General features: G+C 43.2%; 1 protein-coding gene across 1 annotated transcript; it reads left to right on the forward strand.

Moving 5' to 3' along the window:
- Positions 1-659: 659 nt before the first annotated feature.
- On the forward strand, positions 660-3,222 carry LOC106082782 (transient receptor potential cation channel protein painless). The gene is made up of 2 exons (XM_059369920.1): positions 660-2,624; positions 2,695-3,222. The coding sequence occupies exons 1-2, from the start codon at positions 660-662 to the stop codon at positions 3,130-3,132; spliced, it is 2,403 nt and encodes an 800-aa protein (XP_059225903.1). The 3' UTR covers positions 3,133-3,222.
- Positions 3,223-20,919: the final 17,697 nt, after the last annotated feature.

Below are 20,919 nucleotides of genomic sequence, written 5' to 3' on the forward strand. Positions count from 1 at the left end.
GATTTTGCCAAAATTTGGGACAGTAAGTTGTGTTAGGCCGGTGGACATCCTTCTTCAATTTGGCCCAGATCGGTCCAGATTTGTATATAGCTGGCATATAGACCGATCTCTCGATTAAAGTTTTGGGCCCATAAAAGGCGCATTTATTGTCCGATTTTAGCAAAATTTGGGACAGTGAGTTGTGTTAGGGTGGTGGACATCCTTCTTCAATTGGGCTCAGATCGGTCCAGATTTGAGTATAGCTGCCATATAGACTGGTCTCTCGATTTAAGGTTTTGGGGCCATAAAAGGAGCATTTATTGTCCGATTTCCCCGAATTTCGGGACATTGAGTTGTGTTAGGCCTTTCGACATCCTTTTTCAATTTGGCCCAGATCGGTCCAGATTTGGCTATAGCTGTCATATAGACCGATCTCTCGATTTAAGGCCTTGGGCCCATAAAAGGCGCATTTATTATCCGATGTCACCGAAATTTGGATAAATTGTGCATTTTTCACCGGATTGTGACAAAATGTGGTTTTTCGTATATAGGTGATGGGTATCCAAAGTTCGGCCCGACCGAACTTAACACCTTTTTACTTGTTTTTTGAAAACCCTTCCAATAGTTCTTCAAAAATCACCCTTTACATTATTTTACAGATCTTTTGACAGTGTTAAGACATGGAACTAGCAGAAATTGTGATAAACTCTCAAGAACCAATTGAATCGAATGTATCGAACTCAGTGGCATCGAAGGCAATGAAAAAATCCAGATTGGGCGAAGCTTTCAGTAACAAAGACTTGGAAAAATTCGCCCAATACATTTCCATGGGAGATGATCCATCGGAAATGTATGATGATTTCCGTTGTATTTATCATGCTGTACTAATGACACGAGGTTGTGCAGAATACGCCAAGAAATGCATGGAATGCCCTGTGGTGTACAAGAAGAAATTGGCCAAGTGGTCTGTGTTGTATGCGGCCAAGTCATTCGATCCCACAATGCTGCGGCATAATGCCATACCGAATTATGCCGATGTTAACAATGACACTCCCTTGTCGTGCGCAATGAAAAACGTTTTATTGGACAATAAATCCAAACGAATGGTTCTGGAGAAACTTCTCGAAAAAGATCCTGTTAAGAATTCAGCCCTTCGTTACGAGTTGTTGAATAAGTTCGAGGACCTGCAGTTCCCGGCTGCTGACATGGAAATGTCATACGAACTGCCACCATCGAAGTCGTGCTGCATTCGCGATGACGGCTGCGAGGACAAGACAAACGAGAAACTATTCTTAGCTATCAAAAACCACCACAAGAAGTGTTTCGATAGTCTGCTGGCCCAAGGTGCCAAATACATTGGCAAAGGTTACTCCAATATGCAACCCTTGGAGTATGCTCTAATATGCATCAATAGTTATGCCCTGCGCATACTTTTGGCAAAAGACGAGGTTCAGTTTGAGCCATATTACGATGTATTTACAAATTTGGTGCATTGCTTTGACAGAAGCCCCCACATTAAAGTAACGGATTTTGGCAAATGTCTGGACGTGCTGTTGAAGTACAAATGCCTAGATATTAATGAAGTGGACAGCGAGGGACGTACCATTGTGCAATTATCTTCACATTTTTCGGACGAATGTGTGCTGGAGATTTTGAAAAGGGGTTGCTTGTTGGCCATCAAATCGGATGAAGGTGAACTTGCCGTAAGCAATATCAGACCGAATGTTCTAAATGCATTCTTTGATAGTCTCATAATCAGGGAAAACGATACGGATTCTTGGAAGATTACCATGGACTATTCCAACTTCCAGTATGGTCCCAAACTGGATGACAACGAGTACATGTACATGAACAACTTTGCCACACAAATGGAAATTGTCAAGGCCATAGCAGAGACGGAGACAAGCAAACAATTGTTGGAACACCCGCTCATAACTATATTTCTGGAACTGAAATGGAAGCAACTTAGTGGTCTCTTTTATCTAAACTTCTGGCTGTATATGTACTTTGTCTGCGCCTGCGTACCCTATATCCTCTTCAAGTTGGGTAACTACGAAAAATGGACCCAGATCTTCTGTGGCCTCACCGCTTTGGGTGTCAGCTATTTGGTGGCAAGAGAGTGCTTGCAGTTGAAAACCAACTTTCGGAAATATCTGCGTGAGCCAGTGAACTACATGGAATGGTTGATGATAGCCTTGGTCATAGGGCTGTGTGTTAGGAGCAACTTTGAAAGGTACACCCTGAATTTTATATGCTCCCTCACCATATTGTTGCTCACCGTGGAACTCTTTCAATTGTTGGGCTCCTTGCCCTTCATGTCATTGTCCCTGCGCATGCACATGTTCCAGATGGTATTGAAGAGCTTCCTCAAGAATTTCCTCTTCTACTCGATTTTTGTGGCGGCCTTCAGTTTGTGTTTCTACATCATGATTGGCCGAAGTGGCGAAGCTGGCGATGATTTGAATGGATTCACCAATCCCCCAAAGGCTTTTCTCAAATCCATAGTCATGATGATTGGCGAACTGGATGCAGGGGATCTAAGGTTAAATGACTCCTTTACAACTGCATTATTTCTGGGCTTTGTTTTTGTGGTCACCATAGTTCTGTTCAATTTGATCAATGGTTCTGCCATTCATGATATTTTGGTAAGTTTAATGACTGTTGCAAAGTGGCTAAGACCAACTCATTTATATCTGTTTTTTTTTCGTTGCTTAGGAAATTGAGAAAGATGCCAAAATAAATGAAACACAGCAGCGTGTAAAATTACTCTCCGACAACTACGACAATTTCAGTACTATGAAAATAGGTTCCTTTAAACACTTTCAGTCTCCACAATCCGATGTTGATGATGTCAATGTGAAAAAGCTAACACCCAAAGTTTTACGCCGCATTTCAATATATGCCAATAAAGACAAAAAATTTGTGGCAGAGCCCGAGTGGTGCATGCATACCAATGAGGGGAAGACAATCTATTTCCGCAGCAAAAAAGAAAGCGAAAATATATTCCTCGATCAACATACGATTGAGGATATAATGCAAAGAGTTAGTGATCCCCACAAAACCGAGGACGATGTCAAGCAAATGCGTAAAGAATTGAAAATGGTTAGAGAAAAACTGAAAGAAATTGGAGAAGCTTTGAAAGCCAAGGCCTAAGATCATAAAAATATCAAAGACTGCAGAAGAATAGATGTTCAAAATTGAATAGAAAAATGTTTTAGAGTGAATACATAATTGACGCCAAAAGGTGGCACACACTTTTCTTTGACTCTTGGTAAGTTTTGTCCCAATCGCAATGCCTACACATGTGGCCCCAACGGATGACCTCATCAGGCGAATGGTGGACGAGAAGAAGATAGCGTGGGCGGTCCGCACTTTCCGGCCATTTAAGTCGGCCGGTCCTGACGGAATTATCCCGGCACTGCTTTAGGAGTCCCTTGGAGTCACCCTGCCAGGGCCTGAGCAGATCTTCAGGGCGAGCCTGGTATGGTCCTACATACCTCTATGGAAGGAGGTATTCAAATCATCGCCATCTTCGCCACTTCGGCCGATCATAATGTAGAAAGCATGAAAGGAAGTCAAGGTGGTCTTTATCCCTAAGGCGGGAAGAATAAACCACAGTACGACGAAGGATTATAGGTCTATTAGCCTGTCATCGTTTTTGCTGAAAAAATGAAAAAGACTGATTGAGCTGAAGGTGAGAGGGGGACTGACGCCGGAGAACTACACACACTTTGACCACTCACACTTTGACCAACATTCGTGGTAAGTTTTGTCCCAATCGCAATACCTGCCGCCTTAACGAATGACCTCATCGGGGACATCGTGGAAGATGAGAATATAGCGTGGACAGTCCGCACTTTCCGGCCATTTATGCCGGCCGGTCCTGACGGAATTATCCCAGCACTGCTGCAGGAGTCCCTTGCAGTCACCCTGCCATGACTTGAGCAGATCTTCAGGGCGAGGCTGGCATGGTCCTACATACCGACTATACATACCTACATACCTCCATGGAAGGAGGTATTCAAATCATCGCCAGCTTCGCCACTTCTGCCAATCATAATATAGAAAGCATGGAGGGAAGTCAAGGTGGTCTTTATCCCCAAGGCGGGAAGAATAAACCACAGTACGACGAAGGATAATAGGTCTATTAGTCTGTCATCGTTTTTGCTGAAAAAGACTGATTAATCTGAAGGTGAGAGAGGGACTGACGCCGGAGAACTTCAGTGGGGCACAACACGCATACCTCAAAGGCAGGTTGGTGGAGACGGCCCTTCACGAGTAGGTACAGGAGGTCGAGATGTCTCTCCGACAAAAGGATAACACTTTGGCGGCCCTCTTGGATATTGAGGGGACGATAGTCACCACTCTGGACCGCACGGGGATTCACCCCTTAATCTCCCAATGGACAAATAAGATGCTTTATGGCAGGATTATTATTGCAAACCTGGGAGATTATGTGGTCAGAAGGCGGCTGACCAGAAGAACGTCCCAAAAAAGGGGAAACCCAAGATGATTCATTGCAAATATACGGTCATTGTGAGACCAGTACTGGCCTATGGAGCACTGGTATGGTGAGACGCCGTTGGGAAGAGGACGCGTGCGAAGGAGTTCGAGAAGGTCCAGAGAATGGACTGCGCCGGGATCACAGGGGCGCTGAGATCCGCACCGTAGGCAGGCGTGGAGGCGATGCTGGATATGCAGCCCATTGGGGCCTATATTAGGCTGCGATATCTCGGCATGTTGCAGGAGGGTGCTTGCGGCCACAGTTCGATTCTAGGTGTTATGGATACGGAGGGTAGATTGAGAGGATCTCCGAGTACCTGGCACGACCAGCGCCCAATCCGACAAGCTTTCGGAATAAGTTTCATTCCAACTGGACAAAATTCGGGGGACTACTCAGAATCAGACTTGGGCAAGACAATTTAGGTTGTCCAAGCATAGAAAATATTGACGAAAATGTCAACAGGAAATGGGTTGAGAACCAAACCAGGGAAGACGGAGCTGGTGCTCTTTACGCGTTACTCCCGTCCTTGGACGGAGTCACCCCGCGGCTGTCAAAGGAGGCGAAAAACCTAGGCGTAGTCCTCGATTCGAAACTCCCTTGGAAGAGGAACACCGAGGAAAGAAGCCGTAAGGCACTGTGCGCTTTTTACACCTGCAGGAGGATGTTCGGTAGGAAGTGGGGGTGACTCCCAAGACGATTTATTGGATGTATGCGGCCACGGTGAGACCAGTACTGGTCTATGGAGCAATGGTTTGGTGAGACGCCGTTGGGAAGAGGACGCTTGCGAAGGAATTCGAGAAGGTCCAGAGAATGGCCTGCGTCGGGATCACAGAGGCGCTGAGATCCGCACCGCAGGCGGGTCTGGTGGCGATGCTGGATATGCAGCCCATTGGGGCCTATATTGGGCACTGCGCCGCCAGGGTTGCGCTTAGGCTGAGAGAGCTCCGCATGCTGAAGGGGGATGGTTGCGGCCACAGTTCGAATCTGGGTGTTATGGATACGGAGGGTAGACTGGGGAGGATGCTTGCCGAGCTATCTTTGCTTCAGCTGAGAGAGCTCGGCATGTTGAAGGAGGATTCTTGCGGCCACAGTTCGATTCTGGGTGTTATGGATACGGAGGGTAGATTGAGGAGGATCTCCGAGTACCTGTTACGACCAGCGCCGAATTCGACAAGCGTCTGGAATAAGTTTAAACCCAACTGAACAAAATTCGGCAGGCTACTCAGAAGCAGACTTGGGCAAGACAATTTAGATTGTCCAAGCACAGAAGACATTGACGAAAATGTCAAAACGATTACGACTGCACTGGTGGGATCTTTCGAAGATAGTTGTCCTATTCGGGAAGGGAAATCAGCCCAAGAAAAACCCTGGATGACCAGGGAGATTCACAGTATTGGGAAAGAGGTCCACAGAAGGCTCAAGGAATACAATAAAGGCACCAGAGCGGCAAAACGTGCCTCCTGGAAGCTTTTCTGCGAACAGATCGATAACGTTATTGACGCCGCAAAGATAAAAAAGTTTCGCTCAAAAACCCATGTCCAAACTAAAACTTTAGTGAACGACATGGGAGAGAGAGCAGAGACCACGGAGGACGTGCTGAGGCTTTTGATGAAAATCCATTTTCCACGGGATATGACGCGGCTCACGGAGATACCGGAATCTTGGAATTATGATATTGATCGAAGGTTTATAGTTACGGAATTTATGGTCAAGGAATCCTTGAGGAGCTTCAAACCATTGGAATCACCCGAACCTGGTGGAATATTTCCGGCGTTACTGCAGAAAGAGGCAGACTATCTGGCGCCTCATTTGGCCAATATTTTCACAGCGTGCCTAGGACTTGCATATACTTCACAAGCCTGGCAGGAGGCAAGGGTGGCATTTATACCCAAGCCCGGCAAGGCAAGTTATGCGACACCAAAGGCCTACAGACCTATAAGCCTTAAATTCTTTCCACTCAAAACCATGGAACGTATATTGTACACCATGATAAAGAGTATGACATGACAGCGAACTGCTCAAATACAAATAGTATGCCTATATCAAGAGAGGGTCAGTGGAGACTGCCCTGCACGAGGTTGCGCATAAAATAGAGGGATCGTTCGATGCCAAAACCTAGACCCTGGCGGTATGCATTGACATTGAGGGGGCTTTTAACAATGACCAGTACCGGTGGATTAGGACCACGTCTACTTTAATAGTGGAGACTATTCTAGATACCCGATCCATTGACATACAAATTAATTGTAAAGCATCCACTGCGGCTATGAGACTTAAGACGATGGGAGAAGGGATTGAGGATGAGAGTAGCTCATACCATTGCGGTATAATCGAGGCGACGATAGGAAACCTGAAAGGAAGGGAAGAAGTTTCCGATGGGATACCTGAGACGACAATTGAAGTCGAGTGCGAGTTACTGCTGCCAGCGGCACAGTCTTGGATTGACGGAACCCTAGTATTGCCATCTGGAAGATCATGTTACACGGATGGATCAAATCTAGGGTATAGAGTGGGCCTGGGGTTCTACATTGAAAACCCAGGGTCTGCCTGACCATAATACGGTCCTGCAGGCGGAGATCACGGAATACGTGAGGTGGTGTGGTGCTAACGCGAGAACGTCGAGTGTGAACATCTTTACGGACAGAAAACAGGCGCCTTTTATGGCCCAAAAACCTTAAATCGAGAGATCGGTCTGTATGGCAGCTATATCCAAATCTGGACCGATCTAGCCCATATTGCAGAAATATGTCGAGGGACCCAACACAACTCACTGTCCCCAATTTCGGCGACATCGGACAATAAATGCGCCTTTTATGGCCCCAAAACCTTAAATCGAGAGATCGGTCTGTATGGTAGCTATGTCCAAATCTGGACCGATCTAGCCCATATTGCAGAAAGATGTCGAGGGACCCAACACAACTCACTGTCCCCAATTTCGGCGACATCGGACAATAAATGCGCCTTTTATGGGCCCAGAATCTTAAATCGAGAGATCGGTCTATATGGCAGCTATATCCAAATCTAGACCGATCTAGGCCAAATTGAAGAAGGATGTCAAAGGTCCTAACTTAACTCACTGTCCCAAATTTCGGCGACATCGCACAATAAGTGCGCCTTTTATGGGCCCAACACCTTAAATCGAGAGATCGGTCTATATGGGAGCTATATCCAAATCTGGACCGATCTGAGCCAAATTGAAGAAGGATGTCGAAGGCCCTAACACAACTCACTGTCCCAAATTTCAGAAAAATCGGATAATAAATGTGCTTTTATGGGCCTAAGACCCTAAATCGGCGGATCGGTCTATATGGGGGCTATATCGAGATATAGTCCTATATAGCCCATCTTCGAACTTAACCTGCTTATGGACAAAAAAAGAAACTGTGCAAAGTTTCAGCTCAATATCTCTATTTTTTAAGACTGTAACGTGATTTCAACAGACAGAGGGACAGACGGACGGACATGGCTAGATGGTCTTAGATTTTTATGCAGATCAAGAATATATATGCACTTTATAGGGTCGGAAAAGGATATTTCGATGTGTTGCAAACGGAATGACAAAACGAATACACCCCCATCCTTCGGTGGTGGGTATTAGCCATTTTTATACCCACCACCGAAGGAGTTGGGTATAAAAATGAGTTGACTGATATACTTAACTCAAACACTCTCCTCTTTTAGATGGAAACATACCTTTTGAAGAAATTATAATACCCTGTGTCGCAGTCACTGTTGTGCGGGGTATTAAAATCGTGTGCCCTTACATTTAAATGGGAAAAACAATTTTTTCCCCTTTTCGTTTAGCCAACCAAAGCATAGGGATTTTCTCATAAATTGTTTGTTTATGTTTTTGTTGTTCCATTTAATCCATCAATGTTGTCAATCAAAACTTTTTAGGCGGGTGTCGATGCGTAACCTTGAAAATCCCTTTTTCAGCAGGACAAGGCATATAAAAATAAAATTAATTGAGTTTAGCATAATGCCTTTGGAAAATATTAATTGGCACAAATAGAGCAAAAGCCTATGCAGGCCATCAAGAAGGGAAGAGAGTACCACCCTTTTGACTGCACCACAAGCTTACTTAAAATAAATGCTTGGCTGGGGAATTCTTAAGCCAGGAGTCAGTAAGGACCCACCCAAACACACACACATACACACACACTTCTACTTAATGACACAACATCCGTGTATATTGTTTTGATTGGAAATGTTTACAGAAATTAAATTTCTTGCAATGCAGCCAAAGTCAACATTGGCACGCGTTGCAGCTTTTCCTCATACTTGGCTAGTATTTCCTTTTTCAAAGCCTTTTTGGTTGCTTTTTTTTTGTTTGTTATTTGGTATGGCTGTCATTTGTCCAAGGCTAACAAAGGCCACACCAAAGGATATATCAACAGAACATTTTTAGCTGATTGAAGTGGGGTTGGATTGGGAATTGAGTGACTTACTGCTGCACCACTATGGATTATGATCGAGGGTTATGATGCAGAAGGTAGAGTGGCCGCAATTTGAAGGCAATAAAGCCAATTATTAAGAACGTAAAGTTAATGAGATATGACAGGCGGTGAAAGGGTAGGGGGAACATTTTTTGCTTGCAACGTTTAAAATTTCTAAATAAATAACTTCAATACTAAATGCAAGCTAAATACGCTGTAGCAGTTGGGTAGTATGAACAAATGTAGAGTCTTGGAGTTGTTTTATTGGTTTCTCTCCCTCTCTCTCTCTCTCTAAAGTGTGAAATTTAAGAAAATCTGTTCTTAAGAATGGGTGACTTACGGGATGAGGCAAGAAAAGTAACAGTTCTCAGTTGTTTTAACATATCAGACGATAGGCCAATCTTGGTACCTCCCTCATCTTAATTGTGAACCAGAAAGGAAAGGCAAAAGTCGGGCGGTGCCGACTGCATAATGGTTAGGTTAGGTTGAAAAGAGAGTGCAGATATTAATCCGCCCCATGCCACTATGGACATACACCTAAGCCAGTAATCGGCTTGTTGTGAGCTCCAAAAACTAGAAATTAACCTCTAAAAAGAAAATTTTAAGTTAGGAATTCCGTGCTACTTACAAAATCCTTAATTGTTTTCAATGCCACTCCCCTAAGTTGGTTCATGTCTGTATATTGTGTCTCCACCTAAGTACCGGTATCTGTTGTACGCGAATGCCGGGAAATGACAAAGGAAATGCTCCAACGTCTCATCATCTTCACCGCATGCCCTACACATGCTATCACTTGCCGCACCGATTTTACATAAGTGAGCCCGTAGTCCTATGTGTCCCGTTATGATACCAATAGCTATACTGGCATCCTTCTTACTTCCTCTTGAAAATAGCCTCGTCTTCTCACGATCTGGATCACCCCATAGGATTTTCAACGGCCTACCGACCGTTTCGCTGTTCCACAATGTTGCATGCGCTTTCGTCGCCCACTCCCTAAACTCAGACTGCGTCGTCCCGAAAGGCTTGGGGTTAACCAAGTTTTTGACGACAGTCCTCTGGCCTTCAATCATTTCCCCTTACGGCGTTATGGCCCGGTACCCAAACGATGCTGATTTTCCCATCCTCAGAGAAGGCGTTAATCTCCTTCTTATATTAAAAAACTGTTCGTGACCTTACCCTTCCGGTTAACCAAGTTTATTGACGGCAGTTCACTGGCCTTCATTAATTTCCCCGGCAACCAAACGATGCTGATTTTCCCATCCTCAGAGAAGGCGTTAATCTTCTTCTTATATTAAAAAACTGTTCATGAGCTTACCGTCCTGGTTGTTATTGCCCTTATGGCAATTCTACTGTCGGTAAAAATGTTCACACTCGACGTCCTCGCGTTAGCACCACACCACCTCACGCATTTCGTAATCGCCCGCATCTCCGCCTGCAGGACCGTATTATGGTCAGGCAGTCTAAAACAGATGTGAGTCCCTGGCTTTTCAATGTAAACCCCAAGGCCCACTTTGTCCTCGAGCTTTGATCCATCCGTGTTACATGATCTTCCAGATGACAATACTAGGGTTCCGTCAATCCAAGATTGTGCCGATGGCAGCAGTGCCTTGCACTCGACTTCAAGGCTCATCTCACGTATCCGATCGGAAACCTCTCCCCTTCCTTCCAGATTTTCTATCGTCGCCTCGATTATACCGCGATGATATGAGCTGCTCCCATCCTCAATCCATTCGCCCATCGCATTAAGTCCCATAGCCGCAGTGGCTGCCTCACACTTAATTTGTATGTTAATGGGTCGGAAATCTAGAATAGTCTACAGTGCCCTAGTGGGAGTGACCCTCATCGCTCCGCCTATGTCAAGACAACATGATCTCTGAACCTGTATTATGGTCCTTTTGTTGCAGCATTTCTCCATAGCAGTCCACCAACAGCAGTCCACTACTGAGGCGTAAGTAAGTATTGGTTTAATCACGCTCCTGTAGAGCCAGTGGACTATCCTCGGATTCAGGCCCCATTTCGAGCCTACGGCCCGTCTACATAGTGCCCAACATCTGTGAGACTTTTCAGTACGCTCCTGAATGTGACACTTCCAATTCTGTTTCCTGTCCAAGATCACACCTAAGAATTTGAACATGTCAGATATTGAAATCGTCTTATTGAGGAAACGTGGTGCGAAGGTGTGACAACTTCGTCTTCCTAGTGAACAGGCATATTTCAGTCTTCTCTGAATTAACATTGAGACCTCTGGGTCTAGCCCAGTATTATGTCATATGCAAGACCCTTTCGGCCCTTCTGCATAGCTCGTTCGGATCCTTACCGCTTAGAAAGTATTATAACATCGTCTGCGTAGCAGACGGGTTTAAATCCCTCCTCCCTCCACCGCTGCGCCTTCTTTAACTCTCTAATGTCTTTTTAGGATCAGGACACTTCGTCCTGAATGCGCATATCGAATTCGCATATCGGACAGAGCGGTGGTTGGCGACATTTGAGAGGTACAATGCCGTGCATGGTCATTTAAAAAATTTTCCCCAAAGAGGTGTCGCACTGCGGACTCGGCTATAAAAAAAGTTCCCTTATCATTGAGTTTAAACTTGAATCGGAGAGCACTCATTGATGTGTGAGAATGTGCACCTTCTCGATTCCTGGTGGTGATGTTTTTCCTTAGGGTAATGTTCTCATTAGGGGAGGGATGGCACCTCAGACATTTCTTCTCAAATATGGATATCAAATTTGTGCTGCACTTCCAAATCCCTTTAATTTGAAACCCATAATGCCATGGCCGGTAAATATGAACCGTTTGGAAGATGTTTATGGGGCTGGGGCAGCCGCCGGCACTTTTCACTGAAAACAGATGTCGCAAATTCGCTCTTTATTCCCAAAGGAAATGAAGTTCAGTTTACGGGGTGCTTTAGGTGCTGTACCCCAAAACACTTGGCTCCAAAATGGACCTCAAATTCGTTTTCTACTCTCAAATACTTTTCATTTGAGTCACATATTGTCATAATGGGTCAAATAACCCATTAGACGTATCTTTAGGAGGAAAAGCGCAACCTAGACTTGAAGGCAAATTTCAATGTCATATTCGTAATCTATTCCCTCATACCTTTTATTTGAGTCCCATATTGCCATGGGCGGCTAATATGCCAATTTGGGGGTATTTAGGGGTGGGCAACCTCCCATTACTTGGATCTAATGTTTTATGCCATATATGTGATCTAATGCCTAATACTTTTCATTTGAGTCCCATATTGACATGAAATTCGAATATAGCTGTTTAGAGGAGTTTTGGGATTAGGGGCCCGCTAAGTACTTGGACCCAAATTTTAATACCATATTCGTTTTCTGGTCTCGAATACCTTTCATCGGATATGGATGGCGTTTTTGGGGTTGGAGGGAGGGTCCGCTTCCACCCGATATCTAAAAATTACATCGACTATGTTTCCTTTCAGATTTTCACAATCTATGAAAATTGTAAGAAAATCGGTTCAGCCAAGTATTATATAGTCGTAATGGGTCTAATGGCGTTTTTGAGGAGTGGCGTGATCCCCTATACTTCGATCTGTTTTTGTATGCCAGATATGAAATCTACTCCCGAATACCTTTAATTTGAGCCCCATATTGAAACGAACGTCCAATATGTCTGTTTGGGGGAGTTTTGGGGTTGGGGCGGCCCGATGGGTACTTAGACTCATATTTTATTCCCATATTCGTATTTCACTCTCCAGTACCTTTCATTTGATACCTATATTGTCCGGATCGGTCCACTTTTGATTTTGGGTTGTGTTTTTGGCATAAGGGAGGGAGGGTCCGTCCCCCTTCCGATACCGAAAAATTATATTGCCTATGTTTCCTTCCAGACCAACCTACACAATAAGCGAAAATTTTGAGAAAATTGGTTCTGCCGGGTTTCAGTCTATACGGAACAAACAAACCGAGTCCCATATATCCGTGATTGGCCAATATGCCGATTTTGGGTATTTTTGTGGGGGGGTGGGGTGACCCCCTACACTTCGACATGAGTTTGTATGCCCGATTCGTTATAGACTCCCGCATAATTTTCATTTGATACCCATATTGTTCTTATTGGTCCACTTTTGATTTTGGTTGGTGTTTTTGGGGTAACGGTGGAGGGTCGGCCCCCTTTCGTTATCAATAAATTATAAAGCCTATTCCTAATTCCAGACCATATTGGTAATCTATTCCCGAACACCTATTATTTGAGTCTAATATTGTCATGATCGTCAAATAAACATATTTTAAGGCGTTTTGGGGCTGGGGCGGCCCCCCATGTACTTGGACCCAACTTTTATTGTGAAATTCATACTCTACTCTTGAATACCTTTCATTTGAATCCCATATTGTCCCGATCGGTTCACTTTTCTTTTTGGGTAGTACTTGTGAGTCCCATATTGTCATGATCGTCAAATCAACCTATTTTAAGGGGTTTTGGGGCTGGGGTGGCCCCCCAGGCACTTGGACCCAACTTTTATTATGAAATTCATACTCTACTCTTGAATACCTTTCATTTGAATCCCATATTGTTCCGATCGGTTCACTTTTCTTTTTGGGTAGTACTTTTAGGGTGAGGGGGGGGAGGGTCCGCCCCCCTCTCGATAACAAAAAATTGTATAGCCTATGTTTCCTTCCAGACCAACGTACACAATATATATAAGATTTATGGGGTTCTAGATCAATATTGGGTTGCCCAAAAAGTAATTGCGGATTTTTTAAAAGAAAGTAAATGCATTTTTAATAAAACTTAGAATGAACTTTAATCAAATATACTTTTTTACACTTTTTTTCTAAAGCAAGCTAAAAGTAACAGCTGATAACTGACAGAAGAAAGAAGGCAATTACAGAGTCACAAGCTGTGAAAAAATTTGTCAACGCCGACTATATGAAAAATCCGCAATAACTTTTTGGGCAACCCAATATTTCGAGGTGTTGCAAGCGGTATGACTAGGTTAGTATACCCCCATCCTATGGTGGAGGGTATAAAAATAAAACCCCACAAAGCCTTCTTAAGCAAAAAATTTGAATTTCTTAAGTAGGTTTTCACCACTTGATGAAATAGAGATCTCCATCATATCAGTGAGCGTGTGTGGGATGCAAATAATGATGATGATGGTTTTATTGGAAAATGCCTGCTTAGTCTTTTCCGCCATACAATGACGCTTGGGTTGGGGCACCGCTCCAATACACCTCATCGCTCATCCCTCACTATAGACAGACGCTGTTGCAAAGTGTCTCCAAACAGCAAAGACGGCTGATAACATGATTTGGAAATCAACGAGTTATGAGTGGGCTTTCATTTTGCATAAACCACACATCGAAAGATCTCTGCACCACACAAGGCTGGGAATTTGCAAAGGAGAGTTTCACAGGTTAATACTTGTTTAGCGGTTTGTTTGGCGGTTGTAGCGAAACAAAACCCCAAAACCGCACAACTTAATTTAGTGCCCGACCACAAATGGTGTCTGCAGAAATGCTGTTGCTCCACGACATTATGGCACAAATTTAAATTGTAAACGCTAATATTGGCATATGTGTGCCTTTGTCTATCTTTTAACGGCTGATTATTTCATAAAGTGAATAAACAAACAATCACTCATTGAGTTTATTTGTCTTTTTTCTAGGTTTGGTGACACCACCTTATGTGGTATTGCATGTTACGATTAAAATGGAACATTTTTCCTTTGGTGGATGCTGTGTGCTAGGTAACATAATTTTTGCAATCTTAAGTGGGATCCAGGTAGTTTTTAGAAAGTTTTGGAGCTATATGAGGTTATAGACCGATTCGGACCGTACTAGACACTTTCGTTGAAAGTCATAGCCGAACACTTTATGCAAAATTTCAGCCAAATCGGACAAAAAGTGTTGCGTGTAAGGGCTCAAGAAGTCAAATCTTGAGATCGGTTTATATGGGAGCTATATCAGGCGATAAACCGATTCGGACCGTACTTAGCATAGTTGTTCGAAGTCTAAACAGGACACTACATAAAAAATTCTGACAAACCGGACAAAACTTGCGGCTTCCAGGGGTTCAAGTAGTCAAATCGGGAGATCGGTTATAGACCGGTTCGGATCGTACTTGGTACAGTTGTTTTAAGTCATAACAGAACACTACACGCAAAATCTCAACCAAATCGGACAAACATTGCTGTTTCGTGGAGCTCAAGAATTTAAATCGGAAGATCGGTTTATATGGGAGTTATATCGGATAACAGACCGATTTGAACCATATTGGGCACAGTTGTTGAAATTCGTAATATAACACCACGTGTTTAATTTCAGCCAAATCGGATTGTGTTTAATTTCAGTCAAATTGCGGCTTCCAGGGGCTCAACAACTCAAATCGGGAAGTCGGTTATATGGGAGCCATATCTAAATCTGAACCGATACGGCCCACTTGTAGAGATGGGTTTCTACCTGGTAAATACCATAAAATTTCATCAAAATCCGAAAAATGCGCCTTTTATGGGCTCTATACTCTAATTCGGGAGATCAGCTATATCTAAATATGGTCCGATCTGGACGATATTCAACAAATAGGTTTAGAGGGGTACCGTACCTCGCTATGCTAAATTCCATCAAAATAGGTTGAACAAGTAAAAAGGCGTTAAGTTCAGGCGGGCCGAACTTTGGATACCCACCACCTCGGGTATATATGTAAACCACCTTTCGTCAAAATCTGGTGAAAACTGCATACCTTATGCCCCATAGCAACTAAATATAAATATGTTTCGATTTGGACCAAATACTAAGAAGTACAACTCATTGTTCAATTCTGTATAACAAAATATTGGTCTTTTTAGTAGCTATATCTAAAATTAACCGATCTGAACCATATACGACACGGATGTCGAAAAGCCTAACATAAGTCACTGTGTAAAATTTCTATGAAATCGGGTTATAAATGCGCCTTTTATGGGGCCAAGACCTAAAATCGAGATATCGTTCTATATGGCAGCTATATCCAAATCTGGACCGATTTTGGCCAAATTGAAGAATAATGTCGAAGGGTCCAACACAACTCACTGTCCCAAATTTCAGCGAAATCGGACTGTAAATGCGCCTTATAAGGCCCCAAAACCTTAAATCGAGAGATCGGCCTATATGGCAGCTATATCCAAATCTGGACCGATCTGAGTCAAATTGCAGAAGTATGTCGAGCGGCTTAACTTAACTCACTGTCCCCATTTACGGCGAAATCGGACAATAAATGCGCCTTTTATGTCCCCAAAACATTAAATCGAGAGATCGGCCTATATGGCAGCTATATCCAAATCTGGACCGATTTTGGCCAAATCGAAGAAGTATGTCGAGGGGCTTAACTTAACTCACTGTCCCCAATTTCGGCGACAACGGACAATAAATGCGCCTTTTATGACCCCAAAACCATAAATCGAGAGATCGGCCCATATGGCAGCTATATCCAAAACTGGACCGATCTGGTCCAAATTGAAGAAGGATGTCCACCGGCTTAACACAACTCACTGTCCCAAATTTCAGCAAAATCGGATAATAATTGTGACTTTTAGTGGCCTAAGACCCTAAATCGGCGGATCGATCTATATGGCAGCTATATCCAAATCTGAACCGATCTATACCATATTGCAATAGTATGACGAGGGGCTTAACTTAACTCACTGTCCCAAATTTCAGCAAAATCGTAAAATAAATGTGGCTTTTATGGGCCTAAGACCCTAAATCGGCGGATCGGTCTATACCACAGATATATACAAATCTGGTCCGATCTGGGCCAAATTAAAGTTGGATGTCGAAGAGCCTAACCCAACTCACTGTCCCAAATTTCAGCAAAATCTGATAATAAATGTGGCTTTTATGGACCTAAGACCCTAAATCGGCAGATCGGTCTATATGGGGGCTATATCAAGATATAGTCCGATATAGTCCATCTTCGAACTTAACCTGCTTAAGGACAAAACAATAATCTGTCCTTAAGCTCAATACCTCTGTTTTTAAAGACTGTAGGGTGATTTCAACAGACGGACGAACAGACGGACGGACGGACATAGCTAGATCGTCTTAGATTTTTACGCTGGGTCGGAAATGGATATTTCGATGTGTTGCAAATGGAATGACAAAACGAATATACCCCCATCCTACGGTGGTGGGTATGAAAATGCTCATTTTATAGGCTCATTACACTATATAGGGAGATCGGTATATATGATAACTATATCCAAATATGGTCCCATCCTTCCCATATTTGACAGGAATGGGTAGGGGTCTACCAGAACACACTGTACCAAATTTCATTGAATTCGGGTAATAAATGGATCTTTTATGGCCTCAATACCGTATATAGGGAGATCGGGTGGTCTGTCTAAGGGCAGCTATACCCAAATATGGTCCGATCGTACTATCAGAACTCACTGTGCCAAATTTCATCGGAATCGGATGAAAAATGACAAATTTATAGTCTCCAGACTTTAAATCTGGAGATCGGTCGATATAGCGGCTATATATAACTAAAATTGGATTTTATGAGATCAGAAGATCGGGTTTATATGCAAAAAATACGAAGACATTAAAAATGTTTTGAAAAATGTTTTTTTTTCCAATTTTTCTGCAAAATTATAAATACCCAGCTTTTGGGTATAAATGGGTAAATATCCGGGTATTTACCCAATTTACCGGGTAAACACCTTTTGGGTATTTACCCATCGCCCATCTCTACCCAGTTGCAATACCCAACGACCTACTTCAAACAGAAGTATCTGTGCAAAATTTCAGGCGGCTAGTGTTCGACCGCCATCGTGATTTCGACAAACGGGCGGACGGACGGACATGGCTAGATGGACTCAGGACGTCAAGACGATCAAGAATTTATATACTTTATGGGCTCTTAGATGAATATTTCGAGGTGTTACAAACGGAATGACTAGAAGAGTATAGCCCCATCCTATGGTGGTGGGTATAAAAATACCCCATATTCAGATGAAGTTAAGGTCGCAACAAAAAAATCCCAAAATTTTACTTGAGTATTGCTGAAAAAAAAAACACACCACCCCTTGAGGAGGTGCCAATAATGCCATTCATTAAAATAATGAAGATGTTGCCAATAACATGGTGTAGTATTGACCCTTTCCATTCAACCGCCAAAAGCGGCAGATGTTGAAGATTTGCTGGAATCGATAACAAATCCAACCAAACAGTCTCAAAGCAATAAAACCACTTTGAACGCAGGCAATGGTGGACTTGTTTTTGCCAAACATAATTCACCCACCATCATGCAACTTTTTTTGCATGCGAAAAAGCAGTCATACGAACTAAAATGAGTCTCTATCATAAAGCAAAGGTTAAAGTTGCTTCTTTGTGTTCACAAGCAAATAAATTTCTTTGTCCAGGCCAGACAAAAGTGGGAGTATCCCAAGCAGATACTCCTTAGGCTACTAGGCGAACACCAAGCTAACAAAAAAAAAAAAAAAAGTTGGTAAAAGTTTATAAATGGTGGAAAAAATACAATAAATTTTATTATAAAGAAAACTCCTTGAATGATTGAGAAAATGTGGAAATTCAATATTTATGAACTAATTTTGTTAAGGCAAGCTGAGAAAATGTTGATTTTCCAAAAAAAAACAGATTTTCATAGAATGGTTATATCTGGTTTAGATTCTGGTCAGCCCATAAAGTTGATTTCGCTCCTGTAACCAATTGCAAATTTTTTTTTGCAAGTTTTTGCCCATCAACATTCCACAAAGGAACAGGGGCAAACTTCTCACATATCAATGAGTGCAGTCCGATTCAAGTTTAAGCTCAATGATAAGGGCGCTCCTTGTTATAGCCGAGTCCGAACGGCGTGCCGCAGTGCGACACCTCTTTGGAGAGAAGTTTTGCATGGCAAAATACCTCACAAATGTTGCCAGCATTAGGAGGGAAAAACCACTGCTAAAAATTATGGTCTCGCCAGGATTCGAACCCAGGCGTTCGGCGTCATAGGCGGACATGCTAACCTCTGCACTACGGTGGCCTCCTGTAACAAGTTTTGACTTATTATGAAAGCCTGCGAGATATGTAAGGTAGGTGAGAGGGCAAAGAGTGTGAGCGAGAGAGAGTAAGACCCTATTGGACCTATAGGCGAAGTAGGTGGTGGACAAGGAGTTGTAAAAAGATAATGGGAGCAAACGCATATCCAAGACGCATTCGTATACCTCGTTCGTTCCCACGCCTCTCACACCCGCCCCTGACAACGGAGGGGGCCACGTACGTAGGGATGCGTACAACCCAAAGTCCGAACTATGTAGGATAAGTAGAGGGTTAGGGTAATACTGGCTACAGAAATTTCACAGCCAGTTAAACGCTATAGTCAGATCAACACCTCAAGTAACATTGATATTACACAACAATGAAAGGCCAATAAGATGAACAGTCTTCTATGGCAACTTCTACAACAATCTACGGACGAATGTTAGAAATCTTTATTACATGAATAGGATCGATGAAGGATATACAACTTTTTCGGAGAGGAATATTAAACTTTAATTTGCCAGTTAAGAATTGGGAATCAATTTGACCATGCAATAATTTCACAATCATCAATCGCTTCTTTTTGAGCCTTGGTAAGTCACCAAGTTTCAAGCGGTTCTCGTAGGTGGGATAAAATTTCGGCGAATTTCATGGTAAGTCCCTAAGCGCAAAAAGAAGAAATTATACCTGCACTGATTCAATCCTATCTGAGTAGCACTTGTAGAATGGGTTCTAAACAACACAACCGTATTCTAATGTAGGCCGGACTAAGCTTGAAAACGCTTGGTCACACAAGGATCATCAAACTCCTTGGAAAACCGTTTTATAAAACCCAACAACTACATTGCCTTATTGATGCACGAGTCAGGTGAGGCTGAAAAGAGGGAGCAGATATTAATCCGCCCCATGCCACTATGGTCATAGACCTAAGTAATCAGATGTTTTGCGCTCTACCAACTAAAAAGTAACCTCAAAAAAGAAGATTTTAGGTTAGGAATTCCGTGCTACTTACAAAATCCCTAATTGTTTTCCACTCCCCTAAGCTGGTTCATGTCTAGTATTGTGTCTGCATCTAAGTGCCGGTATCTGTTAGACGCGAAAGCCGGGCAATGACAAAGGAAATATTCCAACGTCTCACCATCTTCCCCGCATGCCTTACATATGCTATCACTTGCCGAACCGATTTTACATAAGTGAGCTCGTAGTCCTATGTGTCCCGCTATGATACCAATAGCTATACTGACCTCCATCTTACTTCCTTTCAGTAATAGCCTCATCTTCTCACGATCTGAATCCCCCCATAGGATTTTCGCCATCCTACTGAGCGTTTCACTGTTCCACAATGTTGCACGCGCAATCGTTGCCCACTCCCTTAACTCGGACTGCGTCGACCCGAAAGGCTTCGGGTCAACCAAGTTTATTGACGGCAGTCTTTTGGCCTTCACCACCAAATCGTCTGCCCTTTCATTTCCCCTTAGTCCGTTATGGCCCGGCACCCAAATGATGCGGATTTCGCCATCCTCAGAAAAGGCGTTAATCGCCTTCTCACACTGCCTGACTGTTTTTGACTTACGGTCCTGGTTGTTATTGCCCTTATGGCAATTTTACTGCCGGTAAAGATGTTCACACTCGACGTCCTCAAGTTAGCTCCACACCACTTCACGCATTATGTGATCGTCCGGATCTCCGCCTGCAGGACCTTATTTTGGTCAGGCAGTCTATCAGCCTGGATAGACCCCCAGACCTGCCTGTCTATCTGTCCTCTAGCTTTGATCCATCCGTGTAACATGATCTTCCAGAAGGCAATACTAGTCAATGTTCAAATTAAAACGTAATCTACCATCCAAAATAACACCAAGATCAGTAAATTAATCTACGTTATCGAATATATAAGAAACTATATATTAGTCGCTTAGAATAGGTCTAACCTTGAAAAGAGATAACTTCTTGCACTTCTTAAGATTAGATGCCACTAACACTGCACCAGTCCACCAGAGAGTGCAGATA

The sequence above is a fragment of the Stomoxys calcitrans genome, chromosome 5 (genome assembly GCF_963082655.1).
Source record: "Stomoxys calcitrans chromosome 5, idStoCalc2.1, whole genome shotgun sequence".
Taxonomy (NCBI): domain Eukaryota; kingdom Metazoa; phylum Arthropoda; class Insecta; order Diptera; family Muscidae; genus Stomoxys; species Stomoxys calcitrans.

Bases quoted from the DNA above. Each gene is read 5' to 3' on its own strand.
- LOC106082782 (XM_059369920.1), top strand. From the start codon at position 660: ATGGAACTAGCAGAAATTGTGATAAACTCTCAAGAACCAATTGAATCG. The intron at 2,625-2,694 runs GTAAGTTTAATG...TTCGTTGCTTAG, and splicing joins CTGCCATTCATGATATTTTG to GAAATTGAGAAAGATGCCAA.